Source organism: Acanthochromis polyacanthus, chromosome 14 (assembly GCF_021347895.1).
Source record: "Acanthochromis polyacanthus isolate Apoly-LR-REF ecotype Palm Island chromosome 14, KAUST_Apoly_ChrSc, whole genome shotgun sequence".
Classification (NCBI taxonomy): Eukaryota; Metazoa; Chordata; class Actinopteri; family Pomacentridae; genus Acanthochromis; species Acanthochromis polyacanthus.
The window spans coordinates 3,501,216-3,528,994 of record NC_067126.1 but is presented as its reverse complement, the minus strand read 5'-3'; the positions used below and the strand labels follow the sequence as shown (position 1 = coordinate 3,528,994).

General features: G+C 41.0%; 1 protein-coding gene across 7 annotated transcripts; it reads right to left on the bottom strand.

Annotated features, from left to right (window-relative positions):
* Nucleotides 1-225: 225 nt before the first annotated feature.
* Nucleotides 226-26,724, bottom strand: LOC110966575 (probable 2-ketogluconate reductase). Of its 7 annotated transcripts, none has more exons than XM_051959220.1 (7): nucleotides 26,269-26,509; nucleotides 20,433-20,500; nucleotides 7,604-8,075; nucleotides 5,168-5,339; nucleotides 3,708-3,886; nucleotides 3,546-3,642; nucleotides 226-913 (listed from the first exon to the last, which is right to left on the bottom strand). In XM_051959220.1, the coding sequence occupies exons 3-7, from the start codon at nucleotides 8,070-8,072 to the stop codon at nucleotides 757-759; spliced, it is 1,074 nt and encodes a 357-aa protein (XP_051815180.1). In that variant the 5' UTR covers nucleotides 8,073-8,075; nucleotides 20,433-20,500; nucleotides 26,269-26,509; the 3' UTR covers nucleotides 226-756. The 7 variants fall into 7 exon arrangements, with proteins under 7 accessions (XP_051815180.1, XP_051815181.1, XP_051815182.1 ...); XM_051959221.1 differs by lacking the exon at nucleotides 20,433-20,500 and adding an exon at nucleotides 24,954-24,968 and having other exon boundaries at nucleotides 7,604-7,985; nucleotides 26,269-26,507; XM_051959222.1 differs by having other exon boundaries at nucleotides 7,604-7,985; nucleotides 26,269-26,502.
* Nucleotides 26,725-27,779: the final 1,055 nt, after the last annotated feature.

The following is a 27,779-nucleotide window of genomic DNA, read 5'->3' as shown; positions in this document are numbered from 1 at the left end:
AGAATGATCTAAAACAACTAAAAACTCAATGTGTGTTCGAGTTATTTTGGACAACTTGAGTCAGTTTTGGACATTTTTTGTTACTTTGGTCAAATTTTGAGTCATTCCTGACAGTTATTTGAACAAAACTCGACTAAAAATTGTCCATGACACAAAAACACTCCAATTATCCATGAGCACATGACCCTAACCCTAAACAGTGAACAGAGGAGCAAGTTGTTGGAATATCATTTGTCTTGTAGATTTTATATTAAAATGACAGCAGACTTCTTCTACCCTTAAAACATAATATATTTCCACATGCATGTTACAGCAGTCAGCATGGTTTTACATTAATGTACATGACTGTTTGAAGCCTGTATAAATCCATATTTATGGCGTTTTATATGAAACATTGCACATATTTCTCCTTCCAGAGCAGTAAGACAACGATCAATAGTCCATCTTTCACTGCACAGCTGAATAAATCAGTAGAATAACGCTCCACACTGATGCTGGAACCACATTTTGTCTGGATTAAAGAGGTTTTAGACTAAATACCACCAAGTTCACTGCCAGAAACTGAGGTTTTAATCACAGGTTTCACAGTCAGTGTGTGTAAAATCATGAAATCATTCTTTTTACTGTTTAATTCTACAAGATTTTAGTAATAATCTGCAGTCAGAGGCCTGATCAAACTCTTCAAAAGCATTCTAACTTGTGTTCATATCCTATCTAAGACCTGCCCACGAGGCATTCAGGTGATTTCAGCGTTGATCACTTGGGTTTGACTTCGTAGGGAACCGGTAAGCCTCTGATGGCTGCCACAGCGCTCTCCACCATCATCTCCACCATCCTGCCGGCGGTGCTGGAGGTGTTGGCGCCCACATGGGGGGTGATGAGGACGTTGGGGAGGCCGAACAGAGGATGATCCCTGTAGGACGAAGAACCAACAACCTCAGTTTAATATGATTCTGATCTCAATTATCTCAATGATGAGCTCAACATTCAGTTAAGGCTCAAAACTGGACTAAAAAAAAATACCCAAAATGACAAAAAAATTAAGGGTCCATGACAAGTTTTCAGTCATTTTCAAATAGTTTGAAGTAATTCTGTGTTATTGTTGGATAATTTACGTCAGTTTGGATGGTTTTATGTTACGTCTAACACTTTTTAAAGTGATTTCAGGCAGATTTTGAGACATTTTTTGTATTTTTTTGACACTTTGGACAAGAATCAAAATCATTTTGAAGGGGTGAGCAACAAAATGACAAAAATGAGACAGAAAATAAGAAAAATTAGACACAAAATGACCACAAAGGCAAAAAAAAAATGCCCCAAGCACATGTAAAGTGAACAAATCAAGACACAAAATGACAAAAACGATACATAAAATGACCAAAATGAGACATCAAGTGACAAATACAAGCCATAAAACAACACAAACGAGACACAAAACGACAAAAACAAAGAGAATAAATGGACACCAGAGGACAATAGTATACCAAAGAATGTAGAACAAGAAAAATGAGATACAAAATGACAAGAATGAGACAAAATGTCCCAAAGACACATGAAACGACCAAATCCAGACACAAAATCACCAAAAGGACACATAAAAGAACTAAAGGGAGACAGAAAGTAAACACAAAGAGACAAAATGGTCCCAAAGATGCATAAAACGACCAAAACGAGACACAAAGAGCCTCAGTTTAACAGGATTCTGATTTCAATGATCTCAAAAAAAGAACACAGATCTCAGTAAAAGTTCAAAATTGGACTAAAAAAACGTCCAAAACAACAAAAAACTCATTGTCTATGACTCAGAAATTGTTATTTTGAGCTTGTTTAAAGTAATTCTAGTCAGTTTCCAAGTTATTTTAGCCAACTTGAGTCAATTTGGACATTTTTATTACTCTTGACACGTTTTACTAGCCTAACCGCGCTAGACAACCCACGGCAACGAATTTAATTCTCTGCCAGGGTGGGTCTAGTTACCCTCCATAAGGCTCCAGGCTGGATTCTCCTAAAACTGGCCGGACCAATCACCATGAAGTGTAGAGTCAGAAGGCGGGCGTAACTAAGTGACGACAGAGGCGACGATTCTGACAGAAACAACCGGCGCACAATAAACAGTTATCTTTCCACTCGGCTTTGGCCACAGCCCTTAAAGATTTGAAGCTAAAATTCAACTTGAAAGATAAACAAAGGACGGCACTGAAGTGTTTCATTGAGAAGAAAGACATATTTGGACTTATGCCGACGGGATATGGCAAATCCTTAATATACCAGTTGGCTCCGCTGGTTGGGAAGCTAACGGGACTTAGCCACAATCCGCCGGTGCTCTTGGAACTACGTCAGCCTATTCGTTGCGTTGATTGGTTGTATACCTACCCAATTGCTGCAGAGTGATTTGAAAGACAACCTTTTAGCCCGCCTCCCTCCCTGTCGAGCGTTCCTAGACCCTTGTGTCTTAAGAGCTGGGTCTAGCGCGGCTAGGCTAACATTTTACGTCATTCTGGACTGTTTTTTTTTTGTACGAAACTGGACTAAAAATTGTTAAAAAAGCTCAAATTCTCCATGACTTTTGAACAAATTTGCACTGATTCTGAATGCATTTAATGTAATTCTGGACAGTTTTCAAGTATTTTTTGTACATTTCATGTCAGTTTAGACTGTTTTGTTGTTGACTGGACAAATCTGAGTCATTCTGGACGATTTTATGTCATTTTGGGTGATTTTTTCAAGTTATTTTAGACAAGTTTCAGATGTCAAGTCTAAATTTTCAAAAGAATTTGGCCATTTTTAAACAGAGTAAAACTGAAGCACAACACGACACAAAACAAGACAAATGAGAAATAAGTGACCACAAATTGACAAAAGTGACCCAACAACATGTAGAATGACCAAATCAAGACACAAAACGACACAAACGAGACACAACACAGTGAAGAGAGGAGCACGTTGATGGACAAACATCTTTCTACAGCTGAGACTCAAAACTGGACTTCAACTTCTCCAAAATAAAAAAAGGACAAAAAAGACATGAAAAAAATGACTCTTTATGCTCAGTGACACCAAAATGATCATTTGGAACCATTTTGGTGTCATTCTGAATGAGTCTACAGTCATTTGTGGCCATTTTTTGTGTTATTCTGGACAGTTCTGGATTCAGTTTGGACGTTTTTGGACCTTTAGACATGCTTTAAGTGATTTTGAATAAACAAATTTCAGAGTAAAATGAGAGTAAAATTCCACCTCCTGGATGAATAAATAAAGTCAGCATGGCTCAGAAACAGAGACCAGAGGAACTAGTTGTTGGAAATCCATTCAGCATGGAGACACATCGTTCTACAGATGAATAGAGACTCAAACTGGACCAAAAATGTTCTGAAATGACAAAAAAATCTAACTGCCTTTGACTTATGAAGACTTGTTCATTAATTTTGAACTTGTTTAAAGTAATTCTGGAGGGTTTTCAGCTTATTTTTGTGCTATTTGAGTCTGTTTCGATGTTTTTTTGAGTCATCTGAACGTGTGATTGACTAACAGAGTGTTTTCCAGACCTGGGTAAAGGTTCAGGATGAGTCACGTCCAGAGCTGCAGCCCTGATGGTTCCTGACCGCAGAGCTTGGACCAGAGCGTCCTGATCCACCACCTGGCCTGAAGAGATGACAGATGTTATCACATCATATTATTCTGATGAACATCTGGACATCCATTCCCACCTCTGCTGATGTTGACCAGCGTCGCCGTCGGCTTCATCAGCTCCAGCTCTCTGGTTCCGATCAGTCCGGCCGTCTCCGAGGTCAACCTCACCGCCAAAACCACAAAGTCCGACCTCGTCAGCAGCTCGTCCAGCTTCTGGCAGAACGTCGCTCCGACCGCCTGCTCGTCCTCCAAACTCCTGCAGGAGGAGAAGACATGAAAGCACATTTAACACAGCAGTCAGTCCTGATGTCTGTCAGAGACTTCAGTCACTGTTTGTGGAGCCACACACTGGAAATCATTAGAATAATGAGTTTTTTATTTACTGTTATTGTACGGATTATTCCTGTTTCTTGTATTGAACTTGGCAAAAACTGAATTATTTTACAGACATTTTACATTTGCTTTGTTTTGATTTTATTAAGGATTGAAAAATGGGAAATCATTCCTGAACTGTAATTTTACAGATTTTCTTATTATTTTACAGAATCTCCACACACCGCATCCAATTTGCACAAAGTAGAAGTCCAGTCTACTTTATGTAATGAGCTGCAGTCCTCTCCAGGTAAACAAACCCGATGGCAGATGGAAACGCCCCGCATGTGGCGTTCTGGTCCGGTTGTGGTGTGTTTACCTGCAGCTCATTTGCATAAAGTAGACTGGATTCTACTTTATGCAAACTGAAACTGTCCTCAAACGTCTAAACCAGCCGTGGTGAACTAAAACCAGGACAGATTCAGCTGCTGCAGATTATTTCTCGCCTCAAATGCTTTCAGAAATACTTTTCACTGAAGTGTTTTGGAAATAAAAGGCAAACCGCTGTGTTTATCAGACTCATCTGCTGGACTGTCAAACTGAAAGCCGGGTCATGTGACCACGTAGCGGCCCGATAGTGATGCCTGACATCCATGTGATTTTCATATGCGGCTCTTTGACGCGCAGGAAAATCCCATCGAGTAGACACACGGCTTCTGAGTGCTTTTCGAGTTGTGGCTGTTTTTATTTTTATTGTTGTTTTTGTTATTGCTATTACTATTGTTGCTGCTGTTGGTGTTGTTACTGTTGTTGTTGCTGCTATTGTTGTCTTTCTAGTAGTTATTGTTGTATTTGTTTGTATTGTTTTTATTGTTGTTACTGTTGACATCATTATTGCTGCTGTTGTCGATATTGTTTTTGTTATTACTGCAATTGTTACTCTTGTTTTTATTGTTGTCGATATTGTTTTGAATATTATTGTTGTTGTCGACACTGTTTTGTTATTTGCTATTTTGTTATTTGACACTGTTGTTGTTGTTTACAGATAATGACTAACTCTCACAGAATAAAGTGTTAACTTTCATGATGACTGAATATAAATCAGGTCAAATCTGTGAACAGCGTCGACTTCATTAAACGTTAATTATTTGTTTTACACCATGTTTTATTGTATTTTTCTGCCACTGTTTCCACCACATTTCCTGCTTCTTCTCTCCGTCTCTACCTCCTGTTCCTGTTGTGGTAGAGGACGTCCATCTCGAAGCCGTGGCCTCTCTGGGCGATCTTGAAGCCGGTGTCTCCCATCCCCACGATGCCCAGCGTCGCCCCGGAGACGTCGGCTCCCTGCAGGTTCAGAGGGATGCGCCTCGTCTCGGGGTCTCTGGCGACCCGATGACCTGCCGGGACCAAAACCTCTCAATTATTCATCGACTCCACTTCTTTGTTTATTTCCTGCAGACGTCCAGGAGGCACAAACAGGGAAATAATCTGTCTGGCCTCCCACCTGCCAGCGCTCATTACCGTCTGGGGAACCGCCGTAAATACCTGTTGGGTTTTTATCTGCATGTTTTACACACAATTATTCACAGCATTTATAGAATATGTAGGCTGGAGAGGCTCTGGAAGGAGAAGCTGTGTGCAACTAAAGCATTTAAATAGAATGAATGGAGAGGAAAAGTCTGGAGATAGAAACATATCTACAGTAAGAGGAGACAAAATGAGGACAGAAAGACAAAAACAACAAAAACGAGACACAAAAACAGACACATGTCAAAAGGAAACTGTGCCAAAGTTACTTAAAACAACAAAAATGAGGCACAGAGTGACCAAAAACACAAACCGTCTGTAGAGACTGTAAACATGGAAACAGTGCAACATCTGTAGTATGAGGAGACAACATGACCATAAAGAGACACAAAATGAGACACAAAACGACAAAATGAGAAGCAAAAAGCTTAAAATGAGTCATAAAACAAGAAAAATGAGACTTTAAATGATCACCAAGGGACAAAAGTGTCCAAAAGACACAAAAAATGACAAAATAAAGACACAAAATGACTGATATGAGACAAAAAACAACACAAAAAGACAACAAAAATGAGACACAAATGGTCCTAAAGATGCCAAAAATGATTAAAATTAAACAAAATCACCAAAACGAGACACAAAATGGAGACAATAAGAGAGACTGAGAGAAAAGCCAAAGCTACAGGATGAATAAATAAAGTCAGCATGGATCAGAAACAGAACAGAGGAGATGGTAGTTGGAGATCCATTCAGGATGGAGAAACATCTTTGAACTGATGATGAGCAGAGGAGAACAGTAGTAGTCTGGAAATATGGAGACAGAAAAACATCTGCAGGATGAGGAGATAAAACAACCAGAAAGAAACACAAAACTGTGAGAGATGTACAATGGCATAAACAAGACGCAAAGCAACAAAAATGAGACACAAAATGATCACGAAGAGAGACAATTGTCCCAAAGATATATAAAGCGACCAAAAATAAGACATGACAAAAACAGTACAAAAAACAACAACGCAAAGAGACAAAATGGTCCCAAAGATGCATAAAACCACCAAAACAAGACATGAAGTGACACAAACAAGACAAAAAAATGATGCAAATGAGGCACAAAATGACAAAAATGAGACAGAAAACCAGAAAAACTAAATACAAAGACACATAAATGCTCTCAAAGATGCATAGAACGACCAAAATGAGGCACAAAATGACAAGGAGACAAAAAACAAGTCAAATGAGTCATAAAATTACAGAAAACACGAAAAATGAGACACAAAATGACCACAAAGAGACAAAACCATCCCAAAAACACATAGAGATCAAATCACAAAAATAAGACTTGAACTACAACAAAACAGACCCAAAAAAACGACAAACGAGACACTAAAATGACAAAAACAACACAGAAAACGACCCAAAATGGTCCCAGAGACGCATAAAACGGCCAAAACACGACAAAAATGACACACGTGACACAAAAATGATGCAAATGAGACACAAAATGACAAAAACGAGACAGAAAATGAGAAAATCAAGACACAAAATGATCACAAAGCAACAAAACTGTCTCAAAGACCCATAAAATGATCAAACAGCGACACAAAACTACGACTGACAAACTCAGAACCAGTGAAGAGAGGAGCAGGGAGTTGGAGGTCTGACACCATCTTTCTGCTGATGATGACAAAGACTCAAAACTGACCCTGAAATCATCCAAAACCACAAAAAACTCCAACATCCATGACTTATGAAGAATTCTTCAGTAATTTTGAACTCGTTTAATGTCATTCTGGACAGTTTTCAAGCGTTGTTTGGACAATTCATGTCAGCTTAGATTTTATTTTGTTATGCTGAATATTTTGAGTCATTTTGTATCATTTTATGTTCTTCTGGATCATTTTTCAAGTTATTGTAGACATTTTTGGAGTCAATTTGGAGCCGTTTTGAACATTTATTTGATACTCTGGATGAGTTTAAAATCATTTTGGGTCATTTTAGACTTAGACTTCCTGGATCAGTGAAATAAACGTGTCATGGCTCAGAACCAGTGAACAGAGCAGCAGGTTGAGTAAATCTCCAGGTTCATGAAGACCCTCCTGGATCTGCTTGGGTTTCTGGGTAACCTCCATCTCACCCTCCAGGATCCTCCGGGCCGACGCCAGCAGCAGCCCCATGGCCAGATCAGCGGTGGCCCGGGACACCACGCCCGGCGTGTTGGAGACCTTGGCCCCGAGGCCGTTGATGAAGGCGACGTCCAGGTGGTCGACGCCGGCTCCTCCGCTGGACACCACCTTCAGGGAGGGCAGCATCCGGAGCAGGGCCGGCCGGGCTTCGGGGTAGTACCTCCACATCAGCAGGGCCTGGACCTTAGGGCCGTGCAGCTCCGGGTTCTGCAGGAGGTCCTGGTAGCAGAGCACCTGGAAGTGACGCTTCACGATGTCCAGATGATCCTCCAGGAGACCACAGTCCCCTCCGACCTCTGAGATCAGCGCCCACGGCTTGTCCTGCTCCATGGCCTGGCGAGGAAGGACACAAAACATCTCCATCATCTGAGAAACACCTCCAACCTCTGAGATCAGCGCCCACGGCTTGTCCTGCTCCATGGCCTGAAGATGAAGATGGAAATAAAACATCTCCATCATCTGAGAAACAGCAGAAAACTAATTCTGTATATCTTTGTGGTGTTTTTGTGTCTTTTGGGGTTATTTTGTGTGTCTGTGGTGGTTTTCCTCTCATTGTGAAGGTCTGTGTCCTTGTTTATGCTAATTTTGCATACCTTTTTGGCTGTTTTATGTGTCTTTATGCTGATTTTGTCTCCATTTGCTGTGATTTTGGTTCTTCTTGTGATCATGTTACATCTTTCTGTAGTGTTTTCGTGTGTCTTTATGGCAGGGGTCCCTAAACTTTTTCCTGTGAAGGCCACATAACTTTTCCCTTCTCTGGTGGGGGGCTGGGGTCAGTTTGTCACAGAAAAAGTGTGACGATCACAGGGGTGCCTAAACGTAAACATTGTTCTCCAGAAAGCCACACATAACCAAATATTAATAACCCTTTCCAGGATCTTCACAGAAAAAAAAGTCAGGAAATATATAATAACACTATTAATGACATAAATAACACTATTTATGAAATAAATAATAAGCAAATTACCCTCTCTGGGTTCTTCACAGAAAAAAAGTCTGTGGAACATTAATTTTCTGTTGGGCCGTGGTCAATCTGAACAGGTAAAAGTTCAGCTTAGTTGTCAGAGCAGAATCTGTGACTTAAATGACTCCTATGAGCAGTGTCTCAAAGGTCTTGTGTTCCTTCCTTTTAATCCCAGGCTTTCTGCTACATTCATTCTGCAGCTGCAGCCCACTGCTACTAAAATTCCAGCACCGCTCCTTTAATTTTTTTTTAATATCGTCGCAAATACTCCACTGCTGCATGTCTCCACCTTCACAGCAGTCTGCACCGTGTCAGGTACTAAGGTAAACTCCAGATAACTGTGGTGCTCTACTCTTTGTGTGTGTGTGTGTGTGTGTGTGTGTGCGTGCGTGCGTGCGTGCGCGTGCGTGCGGGGGGGCGGCGAGCAGGGAGCCTGCTGCCTTCAGAATAAAATCCTAGAGGAAACACTGAACCTTTTGTAGGTTCCAGTAGAATGTCATGTTCTATGCGTGTGTTAGTCTTGATCGCGTGGCCAGACTGAAAAAATCAAAAATAAAATCATGATGCGTGTAGCAAGACTGCAAAGGCTCTGGAATTCCTGAACTGATCAAAACTCAGATAAGCTATCCCTCTCTCCAGCACTGACCAACACCCATCTCTATAGGAGGATTGAGACATTTGTATTTCTGTAGGTTTTCATTCACAGAAGGATGGAACTCCTGTGAACATTTAAACCCCTGGAATAACTTCTTCTTTTTAAAAGACAGTGACTTTCAATTATATGCTATGGATGTTTGTTTAATGAACTTTCATGCTAAAATCCCTTTTCAGCTTTAGGAGACCCTCAGCCGGAGACGTCTCTGCATTCCACAGATCAGATAACAAGTCGTAAAACTTTATGGCAGGAGGCTGGAACAGAGAGAGACACACTCTTTAACTGAAGAAACTAATTACTTCAAAGTTCATATTTCTGAGATTTATTTTGTTCTTTCCTGATTACCAAAGTTATAGTGAGATTATGTTGTACATCATATCCAAAAATGATATTTATATCTTTGACAGAAGCCTAGATATCGAAATGCCTGGTTAATTGATCTCTCCCACAGGGTTTTGGACTGAATTCCCTTATTAATCTCTGAATTTCCTCTCCATTTAGGTTGAATGATGACCATTGTATTTACCTGTTACCAAATCTCTGACTTGTTGTTATATTCTCACTGTGATACATATTTTTAATGTCATAAACATAAACATATAGTTATGAATGAAATGATTCACATCATATGAACATATGTATTAATCTACACATTTCACTTTCACACAACTGAATATGGTGGAGAGATAGACAGATCGTGTTTTGCGCGTTTAATATCATATTTTAATCCATTCTGGACTCCTCTTTCTTCTCTACTTTGTGAGAACAAAGAGATTCCAAATTCCACCAGACTCGCGCCTAAAAGTTCTCTCTCTCCGCCCAGGTCCTCCCCTTAGCTGGACCCACAGATAAAGTCAGCCGTAGCACTCTCTTACTCTCTTACCGACCCTCTCTCTTCTCCTCTCTTCCTGAGAGGCCAACCAAAGTCTCTCTCATTATTTTCTTACCTAAAGCGCGTTTTTCCTATTTTCGAAATTCCCTCACCATCTAAGTTTGTTAACTATTTATCTTTTAACATTTTGTAACTTAAGGAGACATTTTGCTCGTTATTTGTTTTAATCTGAAGAACCGATTCAGAACCAGCATTTATTTTTCTTAATTTCGACCGTTTTTCATCAACACCCGTTTTTCTTGGCTAAAGCCTGAGAACCATCATTTTTAAGCACTCAGCTGAGAACTACGGAGACCTGTTGGACCAGGTCTTTGCATAGAACCGATCAACCTGGGGCAGGACATCTAGGCGTGGCCACAACAACGACGACGACGCACCGCTCCGAACCCGCAGGTCCAGACCGTGTGCATAATCTGAAGGCCTCGCACGTCCCAGCCCCATGACGGTTCACTTCAATAACTCCAGCTGAGTTTGCTCTGATTCCATTCTATGGGTGATGTACTAACAGCTTGGTCAATTAATTAATTTAATCAATTTATTCTTTTACAAATCATTAGAATTCTTAATCCAAATTACCGGTTACCTCATCAGGTTAGCTCTGGCTAATCCTCACCATATTTCCTTCTCTCTCACACCATACACACACTCCCACATTCCGCACACACACACACACCATATCTACCTTGTACATAGTTCACTTGTCATTATTTTCATAGAATAGTTAATAAATACCTCATTTTAGACCAAATTACAGTCTTGTGTTTCTTTGTGTAGAATGTGGTCAATTTAAACGAGGATTCAAGACTTTTTGATATGAGATTGATCAAAATTTTTATGAATATTAATTTTTTATTAATATTAATTTTTCCCTAGAGATCTAGGGTGGTGCCCCAATTATTGATAACGAGAGCAATAAATCATAACGTAGTACTGCTACATATATTGGTGCCCCGTGTGAGGCCGATTAAAAACCTTTTTTGCACAAAGAAACACTATTATTCAATCACCGGGAGCTGAAGCCTCCCTCTGCCATTCATTCACATACACTGGTTCTTTATCTGCTGTGTGAGCATATGTCTTCCTTTAATCAAATTGTGTAAGTAATTTACTGCTTGAAACGCTGTTTTGTTTTTATATCACGTCGGATTGATAACATTAGTGGACGCACTTGTGTTTTATTAATCTGTTTGCCGTGAGCGCTGTTGATCCGTGACGTCAGCTGAAGCTGCAGTCAGTCCCTGTGTTGCTAACTAAACTAGCCTGAGCTCTTTGAGTTGTTGTTTCGAAAAGTTTTTATCCATCTTGATACCGTTTATTTGTCGACTAAAACAATTAAAAATAAGGCCTGAAATTCATGAATAGTGCTATGCCTTACCGATGAAACGTCCGGAACGCATAGTTTGTTCAAAAGCCTCCCAGTTAGCGTTCGGAGTAGCTAACCGAACTTGCTAACTCTGCTTCGGCAGCTTGAGGTAATTTAGCATTTGTCTCGTGCCCAACACACATTCATTGCTTGGTTAAATATAACCTTCGTTTGCTGTTTGCTAAGATCCACAGCGACCTCATTTTATTAGATAAGGCACAATTAGCCGCCGCGCTAACTAGCATTAGCAGCGAGCTAACTAGCATTAGCCCGGTCTTCAACCACCAAATTAAGAACAAGCCCAGTGGCACCATCTTGTGGCTGTTTCGAAGTGTTACACTTAAAGCAGAAAAACTGCAATTTCTAATACATGTAAGCCATTGAAACGCATTTTGATCGAAAAGCATGACTTATTTTTGAATGTAAAACTGAACTATTGTAGTTAAGAGCTATTATTAAACATTTCATGCACTTATTCAATTGATTTTAACCCACTATTGAATTTTAATTCCCTTTTTGATTTTCAGTTCAGATTCTGAACCAAGTTAAGTGAGTTGTTTTTGCATCAACTAATCAGTTGAGCACATTTTAGGTAAACATTTAATGGGCATAATCAAGCTTGCAATTTAATGTTTATTTTGAAACCTTTTCATAGTTAAATGGTTTTCCACAACTGAATGCCTGTAACTAACCAATGCTGAATTAGTTCTCCTTTACCTAAGGTAATTGAGCTTCTAAACTTGAACACTGAAACAATTAATCTTCAAAAAAACAAATGTATATAAATCCAGGCTGTTGACCAAATGATTTAAACTCTTCTTTTTGAGAACATCTAACTGCATTTGAATAATTTCACTTGTTATGGTTGTTCCGATTCCAAAAACAGAACTTTTCCAGCCCAACTTGTGCTAAAATTGTTTCGTTGTAAATTTGTTTGTAACATTTGTCCATTTGCTCTCATTAAAAGACATGGCCCCAGACGCGTGACCTCAGTGACCCCCTGATGAGCTTAGATGACGCTTTAAGTGGCTTGTCTGAAGAGATGTTACCTGGATATGTAAGAAAAATCCAAAATGTTGGTCCTTCTACCCTTGAAACCAAAATGACAGAGCTCCTGACAGAAGCGATCTCAAAAACACACAAACAAAAAAATTTTTTGTCAAGAATCTTAGGAAAAATGGCTGCTGTGATGTCAGCACAACTTCAAAACACTTTTCAACTCTTAGAGAGGACAACAAAAACTCTAAAAGCCCGCAATCAGGAAAATGAACTATTAAGAAAGCAGAACCAAACTACTCAAACCCAGATAGAGCAAGAACACCAAGCTAGGGTAGAAGCCCAGACACGTGTAGCTGAATCGGAAGCCCAGATCACTCAACTTCAAAGCAAAAATGCTGAATCAAACCAAGAAATATATCAATTAAAGACAGAAAATGACCGATTGCAAGAAGCAATTTCTAACCAACAAATCCAGCTTCAAACTGTAGAGACAGAGCTGGAACAGTCCAAGAAGGACTATACAGAAACCAAACACCTTCTAAAGAAAGCTATGTTTGAAAACAATGACTTAAAATCTCAAATCAAAGACAACAGCAGCTATGTGGCAAACCTCGAACGACAGTTGCATGACGCTGAAGTCAGAGCTGCAGAACCACTAGAAATTCAAAAGATCGAACCAAAAGAGCTAGCTGAACTTGAAGCTGAGCTCACAGAACCGGGGAGATACACCCCATCTCCTCCAGCAGCTCAGAGAAAACCGTTTTTATCTCCCTCTCGTTTGCCCACACAGGAGCCGGCCAACCGTCTCCAGGATGTCAATGCACACCTGGACGGAGCTGTAACACCCCCTCTTCCTCGGTCTTCCTTGGACTCAGGTAACCCATTACCCCAGGGTTCCACAGTCCGTGATTTAGACAGCATAGCTAGACACATAAAGCGTTTTGAACCAAATTTTAATGACTCCAACTATGACATCCTCACCTACGTGTCTGACATCAACTTCTTTTTGAAGAGGCGTCCACTCGCCTCAGTAGATGACAAGATTTGTCTGGTAAAGATGACATCCAGTCGTGATGTCAGCAGCTTTATCGACCGCCAACCTCTCAATGTCAGAACTGATTTTGAAAAGCTGTGTCAGGCCCTGAAAGAGGAATACCGCGACCTCATGCCAGACACTGGCCTGATACCTGCCCTTCGGGTCAAACAGGGACGATCAGAGAATCCCCATCAATATTACCACAGGCTACGTCTAGCCTACTTTGGATCCCAAAACAAACCGGGAATGGAGGAAGATTTGCAATTCAAATCTCTCTTTGTCGAACACCTGCATCCTACTACTAGCTACCACCTTGGAGTGTCGGCTTGCCCACGCTCCTTAGACAGCCGACAGCTACGTGAGCTGGCTGCAAAAGGCTTCTTTAAACAGAGACAGAGTCAGTCCAGATCAGCAAAACATAACACCATTCTGCGTCTTGACAGCCCTCCCTCACTGATGGAGCTTGAAAGAACTTCAGGCCACAATTCGCATGGTCGGATTACTCATCCACCACAAGCTAAGCGGCCTGACTCAACACCGAAACAGTCCTCACCTCAGGGACCTAGGCAGGCCCACAAACCTGTCAAACCACCTTGGACTGGCGGACGCCAGGACCGCATGAAACCTGTTCCTAACCAAACTCGACCCCCAGGTCACCCACGAAGGGGACGGTCGAACCGTTGGGACAGACATCACAGTCGTGGTGCACCCCGTGACAACTACTCGCATAGGAATGATGAGAAAAGCAGACCCAGACAGAACCACGTCAGTGGCACAAGTGAGTCTGACATCCCTCACATTTCCCAAAAAGTAAAGGAGCTTAAACAGCTGCTCCAAGAGGTCAGGAAGAAAACACGAGAGAAGTCAGAGCGTGACTCTGTAACATCTGTGTCTTCCTCCACCGATTCCTTCAGTCCGTCAACCACAGCTGGAGAAGAATTCTACTTGGGACCTCATGTCGATGCAATGCACTCAGACCCCAACCATGAATATGACAATCCTGCCAGCCAACCAGATGACACAGAAAATATGTCAAACTGGGAAGCTGATGACCCTGACTTTGACTCAGACCCTGAGACTGACACGCTTGATTCCCAACAGTGGGGTGATGACCGAGAACTCCTCAGTGCGCTCTCAGAAGTCCAACCAGACTCTGATGATGAAATTTTTGAGACCAATGCATTCACTGGTCCGATGACATTCCTGAGCCACCTCACTGAAAAAGGAGGAACAGGCCGACAATTTCTCCTACCGATAAACATTGAAGGTGTCCTGCATCAGGACGCACTTCTGGACACTGGAGCCGACATCACAATAATGTCACTCCCTCTTTTCCAGGAACTGCAACACAGACTGCACAGGACAGGTAGAAAGTCTGATTGTCAGTTCTGTGACTTAAACATCCAGCCATATGCACAGACAACGGTCACGTTGTCCACTATGGCTGAATTGATGCTTCAGATAGGACATATGACACTGATCCATCCAGTGTATGTGTCATCTCTGGACAACACTCCTTTCCTTATGGGGAAGGACCTTCTCAACCGCTTTGAACCCATAATTGACTTTAAATGCTCTGTAATCTATGCACAGGTCCGCCAGCCCCTGCCAATCGCAGCTCCTGATGACACTGTGACACAGAGTTACAGACAAGAGCACACAGGCGACACCCGACGGACTCCACAGAGCCCATATGACATCTTCCTTTGCACAGTGGCTGAATCCACTTCTGCAACCCACCTCTGTCCCCAGTCTGAATATGCCACTGAAACTGCAGGTATCAAGTGCACCAGCAGGGCAGCACTGCATGACCTCCAGCTTCCACTAGACCCTGGTCTTCCTTTTCCATCCAGAACGTTCCTGTGGACACTCCTTGGACAGGTGCCTCCACATGTCAGCCCAGCCCAAAATCTTGTGCCCACCCACCCACCCTGTCAGCCAGTGAGCTCACTCGCCCTCCCTCTGCTGCCCCACAGGCCGCTCACTCTCCTGTGTTGGTCTCCCTGGCAGCTGACTCTGACCTTATGACCCTGCCTTCGCTCTGCTCTGACACACAAGGCCCGGTTCCAGATCTTGTGAGTGCTAATACCTACACTCTGCGCTGTCTGCACTTCTCCTCGGCTTCTCACTTTTGGCTCCTCTCTACTGTCCTCGCCACGTTTCTGGTGTTCATCGGCCTACTTTTTCATGCTTTTGGCCCTCTCACTTCACCTTCATTCGTGGTGACCCAAAACCACAGGGGGGTGACGTTGACACACGGCCATGAATCACTATGGGCAAATCCCAGCCTGCACACCATTCACCAGACTTCAGGTCAGATAGGAAAAGCCAACCACAGAAATTTTAAAACCAGACTATTCCTACTCCTGATAGCCATCACAGGAACTCCACATGAAGTGACCAAAGTTCCACTCCTTAAAATAATGACAGGTAGACAAAGGATTCTACTACTGCACCTGCTCTTCCAGCCAGAGGAAGCCTGTGTTGATACAGCTCACACAGCTTCCCACTATATGACTGATGTAAGTGACCAAAACCTCACGCAAAATAACCACCAAGTGGGGGACAAAACATGGTCCTACCTCTCTGCCCAACCACCTGAGAACACTAAACTAAGTGGGGGTAAGCTCAATCGAAAGCTCCTCCCTCACCGGTCTGAACACTACATGATTAAGGACAAAACTTGTCCTGTAATCTATCAAAACAAAATCGATAGGGACAAAAACCCGTCCACTTTGAATGAATACATAAAAATCGCACCAAAACTTCATAAAGACTGCATGGGAAGCAATAAATCAGTCAGATCTCATACCAGAACTAAATAGATAATTAGGAAAAACTAAACGTCCTACAGAAAAGCAACAGGTGTAGAATAGAACAAAATTAAATAACTTAATTTTACAAGCCAATTGTAGAATTAACAGAGAAAAATAAATAACTTAATTTACAAATCCAATTGTAAAATTAACAGGCAAAGAAATAAATTACTAAGTTTACAAATTCAACTGTAGAATTAGCAGACAAAAGGAAATAAATAACTTTACAATCATAAGCCTAACTTTAACAACTAAACAACCATACAATCAAATTGTCAGGAAATTACCAAATTAAATAATATAATCACAACAAACCAAGACAGTTTACTAAAACTAACATAAACAGAGCTGTTGTCCTTCCTTTTAGACTCAGTGAAAAATCACTTGAGGTCCTCTCAACCACAGGTGTCTTGTCTTCAGTTAAGTTCACCTTTTAATATCTTTATTAGCACCCTCGTTAAACTCCGTAGGTACAAGTGGGGGTTAAACCCATCGTATCAGGTGCACAACTGACTGCAGCCTCTGTTTTGATTCTCGTTAACATAAGATTCGCGTCTCTTATCACTGCCAGTATCGTGAATTCATAACTGTCTGTTTTCCAAGTTGTCTGCTCACCCAGTAGATAAATATTCTTCTGTCTGACACGTTTCAAGACACCAGCTTTAGGTAAATCATACATATATCCTCTCACTCTAACAGAACACCTTGGATTCATTACTACTGACAATTACACCTCTCATACGGTTAAATGACAATTTAACCATGATCTAACACTTCTGTAAGGATTTACATTTTTCAGAAGTGACATATATAGCTTTAGGTTTGTTTTAATTTACCTTACTTTGTTTTATTTTTATTCTCTAAGCCCATAGGACTTATCTACTCTTTATTAGAATCTTGATTCTTTTACTTTACCTTACTAGTCAGCAATAAAGCTGTTTCAGAAGCAAACCCACTAACCCTTAGGATTCCTGTTCCTGATACTAATAAACATCAGCCCTGAATCAGAGCAGCATCTGAGTTTGATCCTGTGTTCCTGACGACCACGGATGACCTTGATGTTGGACCGAAGTTCGTCTGATACAACGAACATCGCTCCAAAGTGGGGGAATATGTAGCAAGACTGCAAAGGCTCTGGAATTCCTGAACTGATCAAAACTCAGATAAGCTGTCCCTCTCTCCAGCACTGACCAACACCCATCTCTATAGGAGGATTGAGACATTTGTATTTCTGTAGGTTTTCATTCACAGAAGGATGGAACTCCTGTGAACATTTAAACCCCTGGAATAACTTCTTCTTTTTAAAAGACAGTGACTTTCAATTATATGCTATGGATGTTTGTTTAATGAACTTTCATGCTAAAATCCCTTTTCAGCTTTAGGAGACCCTCAGCCGGAGACGTCTCTGCATTCCACAGATCAGATAACAAGTCGTAAAACTTTATGGCAGGAGGCTGGAACAGAGAGAGACACACTCTTTAACTGAAGAAACTAATTACTTCAAAGTTCATATTTCTGAGATTTATTTTGTTCTTTCCTGATTACCAAAGTTATAGTGAGATTATGTTGTACATCATATCCAAAAATGATATTTATATCTTTGACAGAAGCCTAGATATCGAAATGCCTGGTTAATTGATCTCTCCCACAGGGTTTTGGACTGAATTCCCTTATTAATCTCTGAATTTCCTCTCCGTTTAGGTTGAATGATGACCATTGTATTTACCTGTTACCAAATCTCTGACTTGTTGTTATATTCTCACTGTGATACATATTTTTAATGTCATAAACATAAACATATAGTTATGAATGAAATGATTCACATCATATGAACATATGTATTAATCTACACATTTCACTTTCACACAACTGAATATGGTGGGATAGACAGATCGTGTTTTGCGCGTTTAATATCATATTTTAATCCATTCTGGACTCCTCTTTCTTCTCTACTTTGTGAGAACAAAGAGATTCCAAATTCCACCAGACTCGCGCCTAAAAGTTCTCTCTCTCCGCCCAGGTCCTCCCCTTAGCTGGACCCACAGATAAAGTCAGCCGTAGCACTCTCTTACTCTCTTACCGACCCTCTCTCTTCTCCTCTCTTCCTGAGAGGCCAACCAAAGTCTCTCTCATTATTTTCTTACCTAAAGCGCGTTTTTCCTATTTTCGAAATTCCCTCACCATCTAAGTTTGTTAACTATTTATCTTTTAACATTTTTGTAACTTAAGGAGACATTTTGCTCGTTATTTGTTTTAATCTGAAGAACCGATTCAGAACCAGCATTTATTTTTCTTAATTTCGACCGTTTTTCATCAACACCCGTTTTTCTTGGCTAAAGCCTGAGAACCATCATTTTTAAGCACTCAGCTGAGAACTACGGAGACCTGTTGGACCAGGTCTTTGCATAGAACCGATCAACCTGGGGCAGGACATCTAGGCGTGGCCACAACAACGACGACGACGCACCGCTCCGAACCCGCAGGTCCAGACCGTGTGCATAATCTGAAGGCCTCGCACGTCCCAGCCCCATGACGGTTCACTTCAATAACTCCAGCTGAGTTTGCTCTGATTCCATTCTATGGGTGATGTACTAACAGCTTGGTCAATTAATTAATTTAATCAATTTATTCTTTTACAAATCATTAGAATTCTTAATCCAAATTACCGGTTACCTCATCAGGTTAGCTCTGGCTAATCCTCACCATATTTCCTTCTCTCTCACACCATACACACACTCCCACATTCCGCACACACACACACACCATATCTACCTTGTACATAGTTCACTTGTCATTATTTTCATAGAATAGTTAATAAATACCTCATTTTAGACCAAATTACAGTCTTGTGTTTCTTTGTGTAGAATGTGGTCAATTTAAACGAGGATTCAAGACTTTTTGATATGAGATTGATCAAAATTTTTATGAATATTAATTTTTTATTAATATTAATTTTTTCCCTAGAGATCTAGGGTGGTGCCCCAATTATTGATAACAAGAGCAATAAATCATAACGTAGTACTGCTACATGCGTCTCTGGTGTCGTTCAGGGCGCCGGGCCAAATGTGGAGGTGGGCCGTATCCGGTCCGCGGGCCTTAGTTTGGGGACCACTGCTTTATGGCATCTTTGGCCCTTTCTGTAATGATTCTAAGTACCTGTGGTCATTTTGCATCTCTTTATGCTGATGTCTATTTCTGTCGTGATATTGTTTGATTATGGGGTAATTTTGTGTCTTTAAGTGGTAATTTCAGCCCTTTTGTGACGATTTTGAGTTCCTTTGGTCATTTTGCATATCTTGATGCTGATTTTGTCTATTTATGTCATGATTTCATGTCTTTCTGTGGAGATTTTGTCTATTTTTGTGGTGTTTTTGTCTGTTTATGTCATGATTTTATGCCCTTTTTTGACGATTTGTTTGTTTTTGTACTGATTTTGTCTATTTTTGTGGTGATTTTGTGTCTCTTTCTGGTGATTGTGTGTCTTTTTGTGGAAATTACAACCCTCTCTGTGGTGATTTCGCCCAAAACAACAGATCATGTGTGACTTACTTCAGGAAAATTAACCAAATCCGGCTTAAAATCACAACACTTCTTCAAAAATTGTTTTTCCCCAAATGACTCATTAAAAAATGTAAAAAAGAAATAATTTCTAATAACAAGATTCTGTAAAATACAAACAAAGTCTGTGCTGTGGAACAATGAGTGATTCAGAGAGTTGCAGGCAGTGTTTCAGAGCAGAGAAGAGGCAGGAATGGAAATAAATTTAAATGCTACATATAGTAGCAGTCATCTGTTTTAGTTGTGTTTCCATTGAGCTGCAGGACTGTAGATTGTAGAGAAAAATGAGTGAAACAGTGAAACATTGAGTTAAAATCCCACAGAAACAACCAGGAAAGCCCCAGAAGCTGCAGCTTGGAGTTCAGAGAGAAGATAATCGGGTTTAAACACGACTCTAAAGTGTAACTCTGTCTGCGTTCTCAGCTCATCTTCGAGAAACACAGACATCGATCACATTCTCCCATCATGCACTGCAGCTGTCAATGTGATTTTCTCACCCGCTGAGAGAAGCCGTTGAGTAGAAAACTCCTCAGACGTCTCCTCCTCAGCAGGATCTCCGATAAAACTGTGGAAATGTCAAGTCTCAGGCGTTAGCTGCTCAATCTGAATGTGTTGAGTGGTTCATCAGATACCACAAATAGACACAAAATTACAGAAAAAGAGTCAAAATTACCACAAAACGATGTGAAATTGCCAGAAAGACACAAATCACCACAAACAGAGACAAAATCACCAGAAAAAGACACAAGATCTCCAAAACAAGACACAAAAACCACCGTAAAAAGGCCCTAAATGGTCATAAAAACATGCAAAATCACGGCAAAAACACACAAAACCACCACAAAAAGATCGGAGTGTTTCAGCGGCGTGGTCCTCATGTAGGCGGACTCAGAGTGTGAAAACACACAAAATCACAACAACACATGAAGGGCTGAAACTACCACAAAGAAACCAAAAAAACAAACACAAAGAGACACAAAACCACGAGAAAAAGAGGCAAAATCACCACAAAAAGATGCAAAATCAGAACAAAAAGATGCAAAATCACCACAAAAAGATGCAAAATCAGAACAAAAAGATGCAAAATCACCACAAAAAGATGCAAAATCAGAACAAAAAGATGCAAAATCACCACAAAAAGACACAAAATCACCACAAAAAGATGCAAAATCACCACAAAAAGACACAAAATCACCACAAAAAGATGCAAAATCACCAGAATGTTACGAAAAAGACTAAAAATCACTGCAAAAGACATAAAATCACCAAAAAAAATGCAAAATCACTAAAAAAAGATGCAAAATTTCCACAAAGTGTCAAAATTCTCACAAAGATGACCAAAACTACCTCAAAAGAACAAAACCATCACGACAAAGAGCCACAAAATCACCACAGACCAGCAGGATCTCAGATAAAACTGTGGAAATGTCAAGTTTCAGTGACATTATCTCCTCACATCTAAACTGTAAATATGTTGAACGGTGAGTCAGACTACGTCTGGCTGGTGTTAGAAGACAGAAAACAACTAAAGTGTGTTTAAAAGCCAGGTCAGGACCTGTAAAACACCACTTTAGGTCCACTAGAACACCTACAGAGTCCACAGACATTTCAGCTTTCCTCCTATGAGCTCTTTTATTTTGGTGTGTTTTCAGTAAATCTCAGTAAATATTGTAGATCGGAGTGTTTCAGCGGCGGCGTCCTCGTGTAGGCGGACTCAGAGTCTGTCCCTCATAAAGTCAGAAGTTTGATTTGTCTGCTGCAGATGTTCCTGTTTGTGTGACAGAGATAATCATGAAAAACAGAATTATGTCTCAGCGTTGCATCAGAACTGATCCTCAGTCAGTTTCTGTAGTAAACACCATGTGGAGGACGGACGAGACGGAAACGATCAGGACGGATACAGGCAGACAGACAGACAGGAAACAGGCAGACAGGAAACAGGCAGACAGGAAACAGGCAGACAGACAGACAGACAGGAAACAGGCAGACAGGAAACAGTCAGACAGGAAACAGGCAGACAGGAAACAGGCAGACAGACAGACAGACAGACAGGAAACAGGCAGACAGGAAGGAAACAGACAGGAAGGAAGGAAACAGTCAGACAGGAAGGAAACAGGCAGGAAGGAAGGAAACAGTCAGACAGGAAGGAAACAGGCGGACAGGAAGGAAACAGACAGGAAGGAAGGAAACAGGCGGACAGGAAGGAAGGAAACAGTCAGACAGGAAGGAAACAGGCGGACAGGAAGGAAACAGGCGGACAGGAAGGAAACAGACAGACAGGAAGGAAACAGACAGACAGGAAGGAAACAGTCAGACAGGAAGGAAACAGACAGACAGGAAGGAAACAGTCAGACAGGAAGGAAACAGGCGGACAGGAAGGAAACAGGCAGACAGGAAGGAAACAGACAGACAGGAAGGAAACAGTCAGACAGGAAGGAAACAGGCGGACAGGAAGGAAACAGACAGGAAGGAAGGAAACAGGCGGACAGGAAGGAAGGAAACAGGCGGACAGGAAGGAAACAGGCGGACAGGAAGGAAACAGGCGGACAGGAAGGAAACAGGCGGACAGGAAGGAAGCAGTCAGACAGGAAGGAAACAGGTGGACAGGAAGGAAACAGACAGACAGGAAGGAAACAGGTGGACAGGAAGGAAACAGTCAGACAGGAAGGAAACAGTCAGACAGGAAGGAAACAGGCGGACAGGAAGGAAACAGTCAGACAGGAAGGAAACAGGCGGACAGGAAGGAAACAGGTGGACAGGAAGGAAACAGGCGGACAGGAAGGAAACAGACAGGAAGGAAGGAAACAGTCAGACAGGAAGGAAACAGTCAGACAGGAAGGAAACAGGCGGACAGGAAGGAAACAGTCAGACAGGAAGGAAACAGACAGACAGGAAGGAAACAGGTGGACAGGAAGGAAACAGGCGGACAGGAAGGAAACAGACAGGAAGGAAGGAAACAGTCAGACAGGAAGGAAACAGACAGACAGGAAGGAAGGAAACAGTCAGACAGGAAGGAAACAGGCGGACAGGAAGGAAACAGGTGGACAGGAAGGAAACAGTCGGACAGGAAGGAAACAGGTGGACAGGAAGGAAACAATCGGACAGGAAGGAAACAGGCGGACAGGAAGGAAACAGGCGGACAGGAAAGAAACAGGCGGACAGGAAGGAAACAGGCGGACAGGAAGGAAACAGGCAGACAGGAAGGAAACAGTCAGACAGGAAGGAAACAGGCAGGCAGGAAGGAAACAGACAGACAGGAAGGAAACAGGCAGGCAGGAAGGAAACAGGCGGACAGGAAGGAAACAGGCAGACAGGAAGGAAACAGACAGGAAGGAAACAGGAGAACAGGAAGGAAACAGGCGAACAGGAAGGAAACAGACAGACAGGAAGGAAACAGTCAGACAGACAGGAAACAGTCAGACAGGAAGGAAACAGACAGGAAGGAAACAGGCGGACAGGAAGGAAACAGGCGAACAGGAAGGAAACAGGCGAACAGGAAGGAAACAGGCGGACAGGAAGGAAACAGGCGGACAGGAAGGAAACAGTCAGACAGACAGGAAACCGTCAGACAGACAGGAAATGGTCAGACAGTGTTAGTTCACCTTTAACCCCTCAGGAACCTTTAATAAAACAATAAACGACCTGAAAACGTTCTCTGACTGTAGATTAAGTGTCTGTCAGGACGAGGACTGTTTGACATCAGAGTTAAACTGAAATAATCCACGACAAAACAGCAGAACTTCAGCAGTGTTCCAGTTTAAACCCACTGAAGGTGACATAAAAAGCTGATTAAAGTGTAGAAAAGAGGAACATTAATGAGACACCGGCTCCTCTATAAAAACTGATCCAAGGTCAGATCAACAACACAAAGCTCCCACTGTCACCGTCATTAAAGGAAAAGCACAAAAGATGAGCTGCTCTGTTCAATTAAAACCACTCACTGTCTTCATCAACTAATGAAGAGAAGCAGAAGCTCAGAAACACCAAGAAAAAAACGAGTTAATCATCACAGAGGACTGCAGTAAGCTAGAGAGAGTCAGGGTTTAACACACAATGGAGCTAAACCAGCACAAAAAAATGGAAAATCACCACAAAAAGACAGAAAATTACCAAAAAAACAACCAAAATCACCTCTTAAAGATGGAAAAACCAACACAAAAAAACCTAAAGTATCACAAAATCACCACAAAAAGATGCAAAATTAACATTAAAAGAACCAAAACCCTCACAAAATGATGTAAACCACCACAAAAAGACCTAAAACTATGATAAAAAGGGCCAAAATCCCATAAAAAATGGAAAATCATCACAAAAAGACTAAAAATAACCACATCGATTTAAAACTGCCACAAGAGATAAAATCATCACGAAGACACAGAATCCCCACAAAAAAAATCTTTAGAAGAAGAGCAAAAAGAATCAGCAGACAGACTTTAAGTCACTAGAAGAGACAAAGTCACCACAACAATGGTGTAAAATCACCATGAAAAGATCAAAAATTATCACAAAAACAGATAAAAATCACCATAAACAGATGTAACATGACTACAAAAACGGACAGAATCACCATAAACAGATCCAAAATTGCCACAAAAATCGATAAAATCACCATAAAAATTTTTAAAAAGACCACAAAACGGATAAAATCACCATAAACAGATCCAAAATGACAACAAAAATGGATAAAACCACAATCAAAAGATGTAAAAAGACTACAAAATGAATAAAATCAACATAAAAAGATGTAAAATTACCACAAAACGGATAAAATCAACATAAAAAGATGTAAAAAGACCACAAAAGGGATCAAATCACCATAAAAAGGCTGAAACTACCACAACATTAAAACCTTCGAATTGGAGCTTCACCTCAGATTTTTCTGCTCTTACAGATCAACATGTTAATTCTGCTACTGTAAAAAATACACAACCACCATTTATCAATAATGAGGAGTTAAAATGATCATAGTCAGTGGTGTTAAAGGACGGTTTTCATGCAGCTGTAGGAGGAAAACTCACCGTTTTCTGCTCGTTCTGATGGAAACACAGTGAAGGTGTGCAGAGAAATCAAACCTCTCAGTCAGTTTCTGGTTTATGATTCACTAATAATGTCTCACTTCTGTCACTGATTACTGATGGAGTCCACAGAACTTTAACACAGCCAGTCTTTAACGCTTTTACCAAATCCTGCTTTTCTTTGGGTCCTGATGGCAGCAGCACAGTTTAGAGTTAAACAGAGAAACAAAATTAATGCAAAAAGAAACAAAATTACCACAAAAGACACAAAATTACTACAAAGAGACAAAATTACCACAAAAAGACACTAAATTACCATAAAGAGACACAAAGTTACCACAAAAACACACACAATTACTGCAAAAATAGACAAAATCATCACAGAGAGATGCAAAATTTCCACAAAGGCTGAAGATCAACACAAAAAGACACAAAATTACTTCAAAAATAGACAAAAGCACCACAACAAGACACAAAATTACTACAGAAATTCAGAAAATCATTACAAAAAGACACAAAATTACCCCAAAAGATGCAGAACCACCACAAGACAACACAAAATCATCACAGAAGACACTAAATTAAAACAAAAGACACTAAATCACCAGGAAAGACCCCAGATTACCGCAAAAAGACAAAAAAAATCACTACAAAAAGATGTGGAATCACCACAAAATGACCACAGAAGACACTAAATTATATTTAAAAAAGACACTAAATAACCAGGAAAGACCCAAAATTACCACAAAAAGACACAAAATAAGCAAAATCAGAACAAAATGACACAAAATCATAAGAAAAAAAAGGATCACAAAAAGAAGCAAAACTACCATCAAGACAAAACAAACTTACAGCTTAAAGGCACAAAATCACCACAGAAAGATGAAAAATTTCCACAAAAACTCAAAATTACCACAAAATGACACAATATTGCTACAAAAATAGACAAAAATACCCAAAATTACTACAGAAATTGAGAAAATCACCACAAAAAGACACAAAATTACCACGTAAAGTCAAAATCATCAGATGGTAGCTGTTAAACATCATTTCCATCACTGTTTACTGAAATCTTTCCATCAGATCTGAATCCAGCTGCTCGGTTTCAGTGACTGAAGCTCCTGCCATCTGAGCCTCAGCTCTACTCATTAATGCAGTTACTACCTGTATGGTACATGTGCTATGCTAACACAAACAGCTAGCTAATACACATCAGTAACTGCTAATGGAAACACCACTGAATTTGCAGAACTCATTTAAAGTAATAATTCAAACATTTGTGGCCTCTACAGAAGTGCTCTGTACTCATAATACTCACAGAGATGAACGTTTCCTCAGGCTCACACATTTCAGAGCCACACAGCGTATTCCTGAGGTTCTCCAGGCCTTTTCTTATGGGGCACTGCTAGCTTGTTTTCACTGAGAGAAAAAACACCCAGAGATTGTCTATAGAGAGAGGAGCACCCACTCTGCTGGAGCCTAAACCATCCTTTATGGGGAGATGTTTCACTCTGATGACTTTTAACCACAGCTTTTGACAGCTTTTAGCATAAAATGAACAGATGTTTTTCTACGCGATGAGCTGAGATTAGATTCAGCTGACATGTCTTTGGTTCTTGTTGAAGGATCGACTGCCTTTTCTGGTGCAGCGACTGATGTGAGTCCATCATCGACAGCAAACTGTCTCAACAAACCGTCTAGAATCAGTGCCATGTTCTTGTTCTTGTTCTCTCATGCAGTAAATGACTGCAGTGGGTGACGGGTTGTTACCAAAGACATGAACTTTCATTCTGCAATCACTGATGCTCGTTGTTGTGTCATTGGCCTCCACCACAGATAGTGAAGACAATCTCTACGTCTGCAGTCGGGGCTATGGGTTCTTTCCTTAATGTCAACAGGACTCCTAACAGACAGTTGTTGAGATCAGGTCCGCTAAGACGCACTTGTTTTAGGGATATGCCATCACACTCTGCACTAGAATCGAACATGACTCGTATTTGATCTGGTTTCTGTAGGGGGTATACAGTGCCTTGTGAAAGTATTTGCCCCCCTTGAACTTTTCAACCTTTCGCCACATTTCAGGCTTAAAACATAAAGATATAAAATTTTAATTTTTTTGTCAAGAATCAACAACAAGTGGGACACAATCGTGAAGTGGAACGAAATTTATTGGATATTTTAAACTTTTTTAAACAAATAAAAACCTGAAAAGTGGGGCGTGCAATATTATTCGGCCCCTTGCATTAATACTTTGTAGCGCCACCTTTTGCTGCAATTACAGCTGCAAGTCGCTTGGGGTATGTCTCTATCAGTTTTGCACATCCAGAGACTGAAATTCTTGCCCATTCTTCCTTGCAAAACAGCTGGAGCTCAGTGAGGTTGGATGGAGAGCGTTTGTGAACAGCAGTCTTCAGCTCTGCCCACAGATTCTGGATTGGATTCAGGTCTGGACTTTGACTTGGCCATTCTAACACCTGGATACGTTTATTTGTGAACCATTCCATTGTAGATTTGGCTTTATGTTTTGGATCATTGTCCTGTTGGAAGATAAATCTCCGTCCCAGTCTCAGGTCTTTTGCAGACTCCAACAGGTTTCCTTCCAGAATGCTCCTGTATTTGGCTCCATTCATCTTCCCATCAATTTGAACCATCTTCCCTGTCCCTGCTGAAGAAAAGCAGGCCCAAACCATGAGGCTGCCACCACCATGTTTGACAGTGGGGATGGTGTGTTCAGGGTGATGAGCTGTGTTGCTTTTACACCAAACATATCGTTTTGCATTGTGGCCAAAAAGTTGGATTTTGGTTTCATCTGACCAGAGCACCTTCTTC

What these genes read in the sequence shown, in the direction of transcription:
- LOC110966575 (XM_022215979.2), bottom strand. Translation starts at nt 26,298, where the DNA reads ATGTGTGAGCCTGAGGAAACGTTCATCTCT. An exon ending in CTGAGGAAACGTTCATCTCT is followed by an intron (nt 8,076 to 26,268) that starts GTGAGTATTATG and finishes CTTCATCTTCAG; the next exon opens with GCCATGGAGCAGGACAAGCC. An exon ending in TACCACAACAGGAACAGGAG is followed by an intron (nt 3,887 to 5,167) that starts GTAGAGACGGAG and finishes CTCCTCCTGCAG; the next exon opens with GAGTTTGGAGGACGAGCAGG.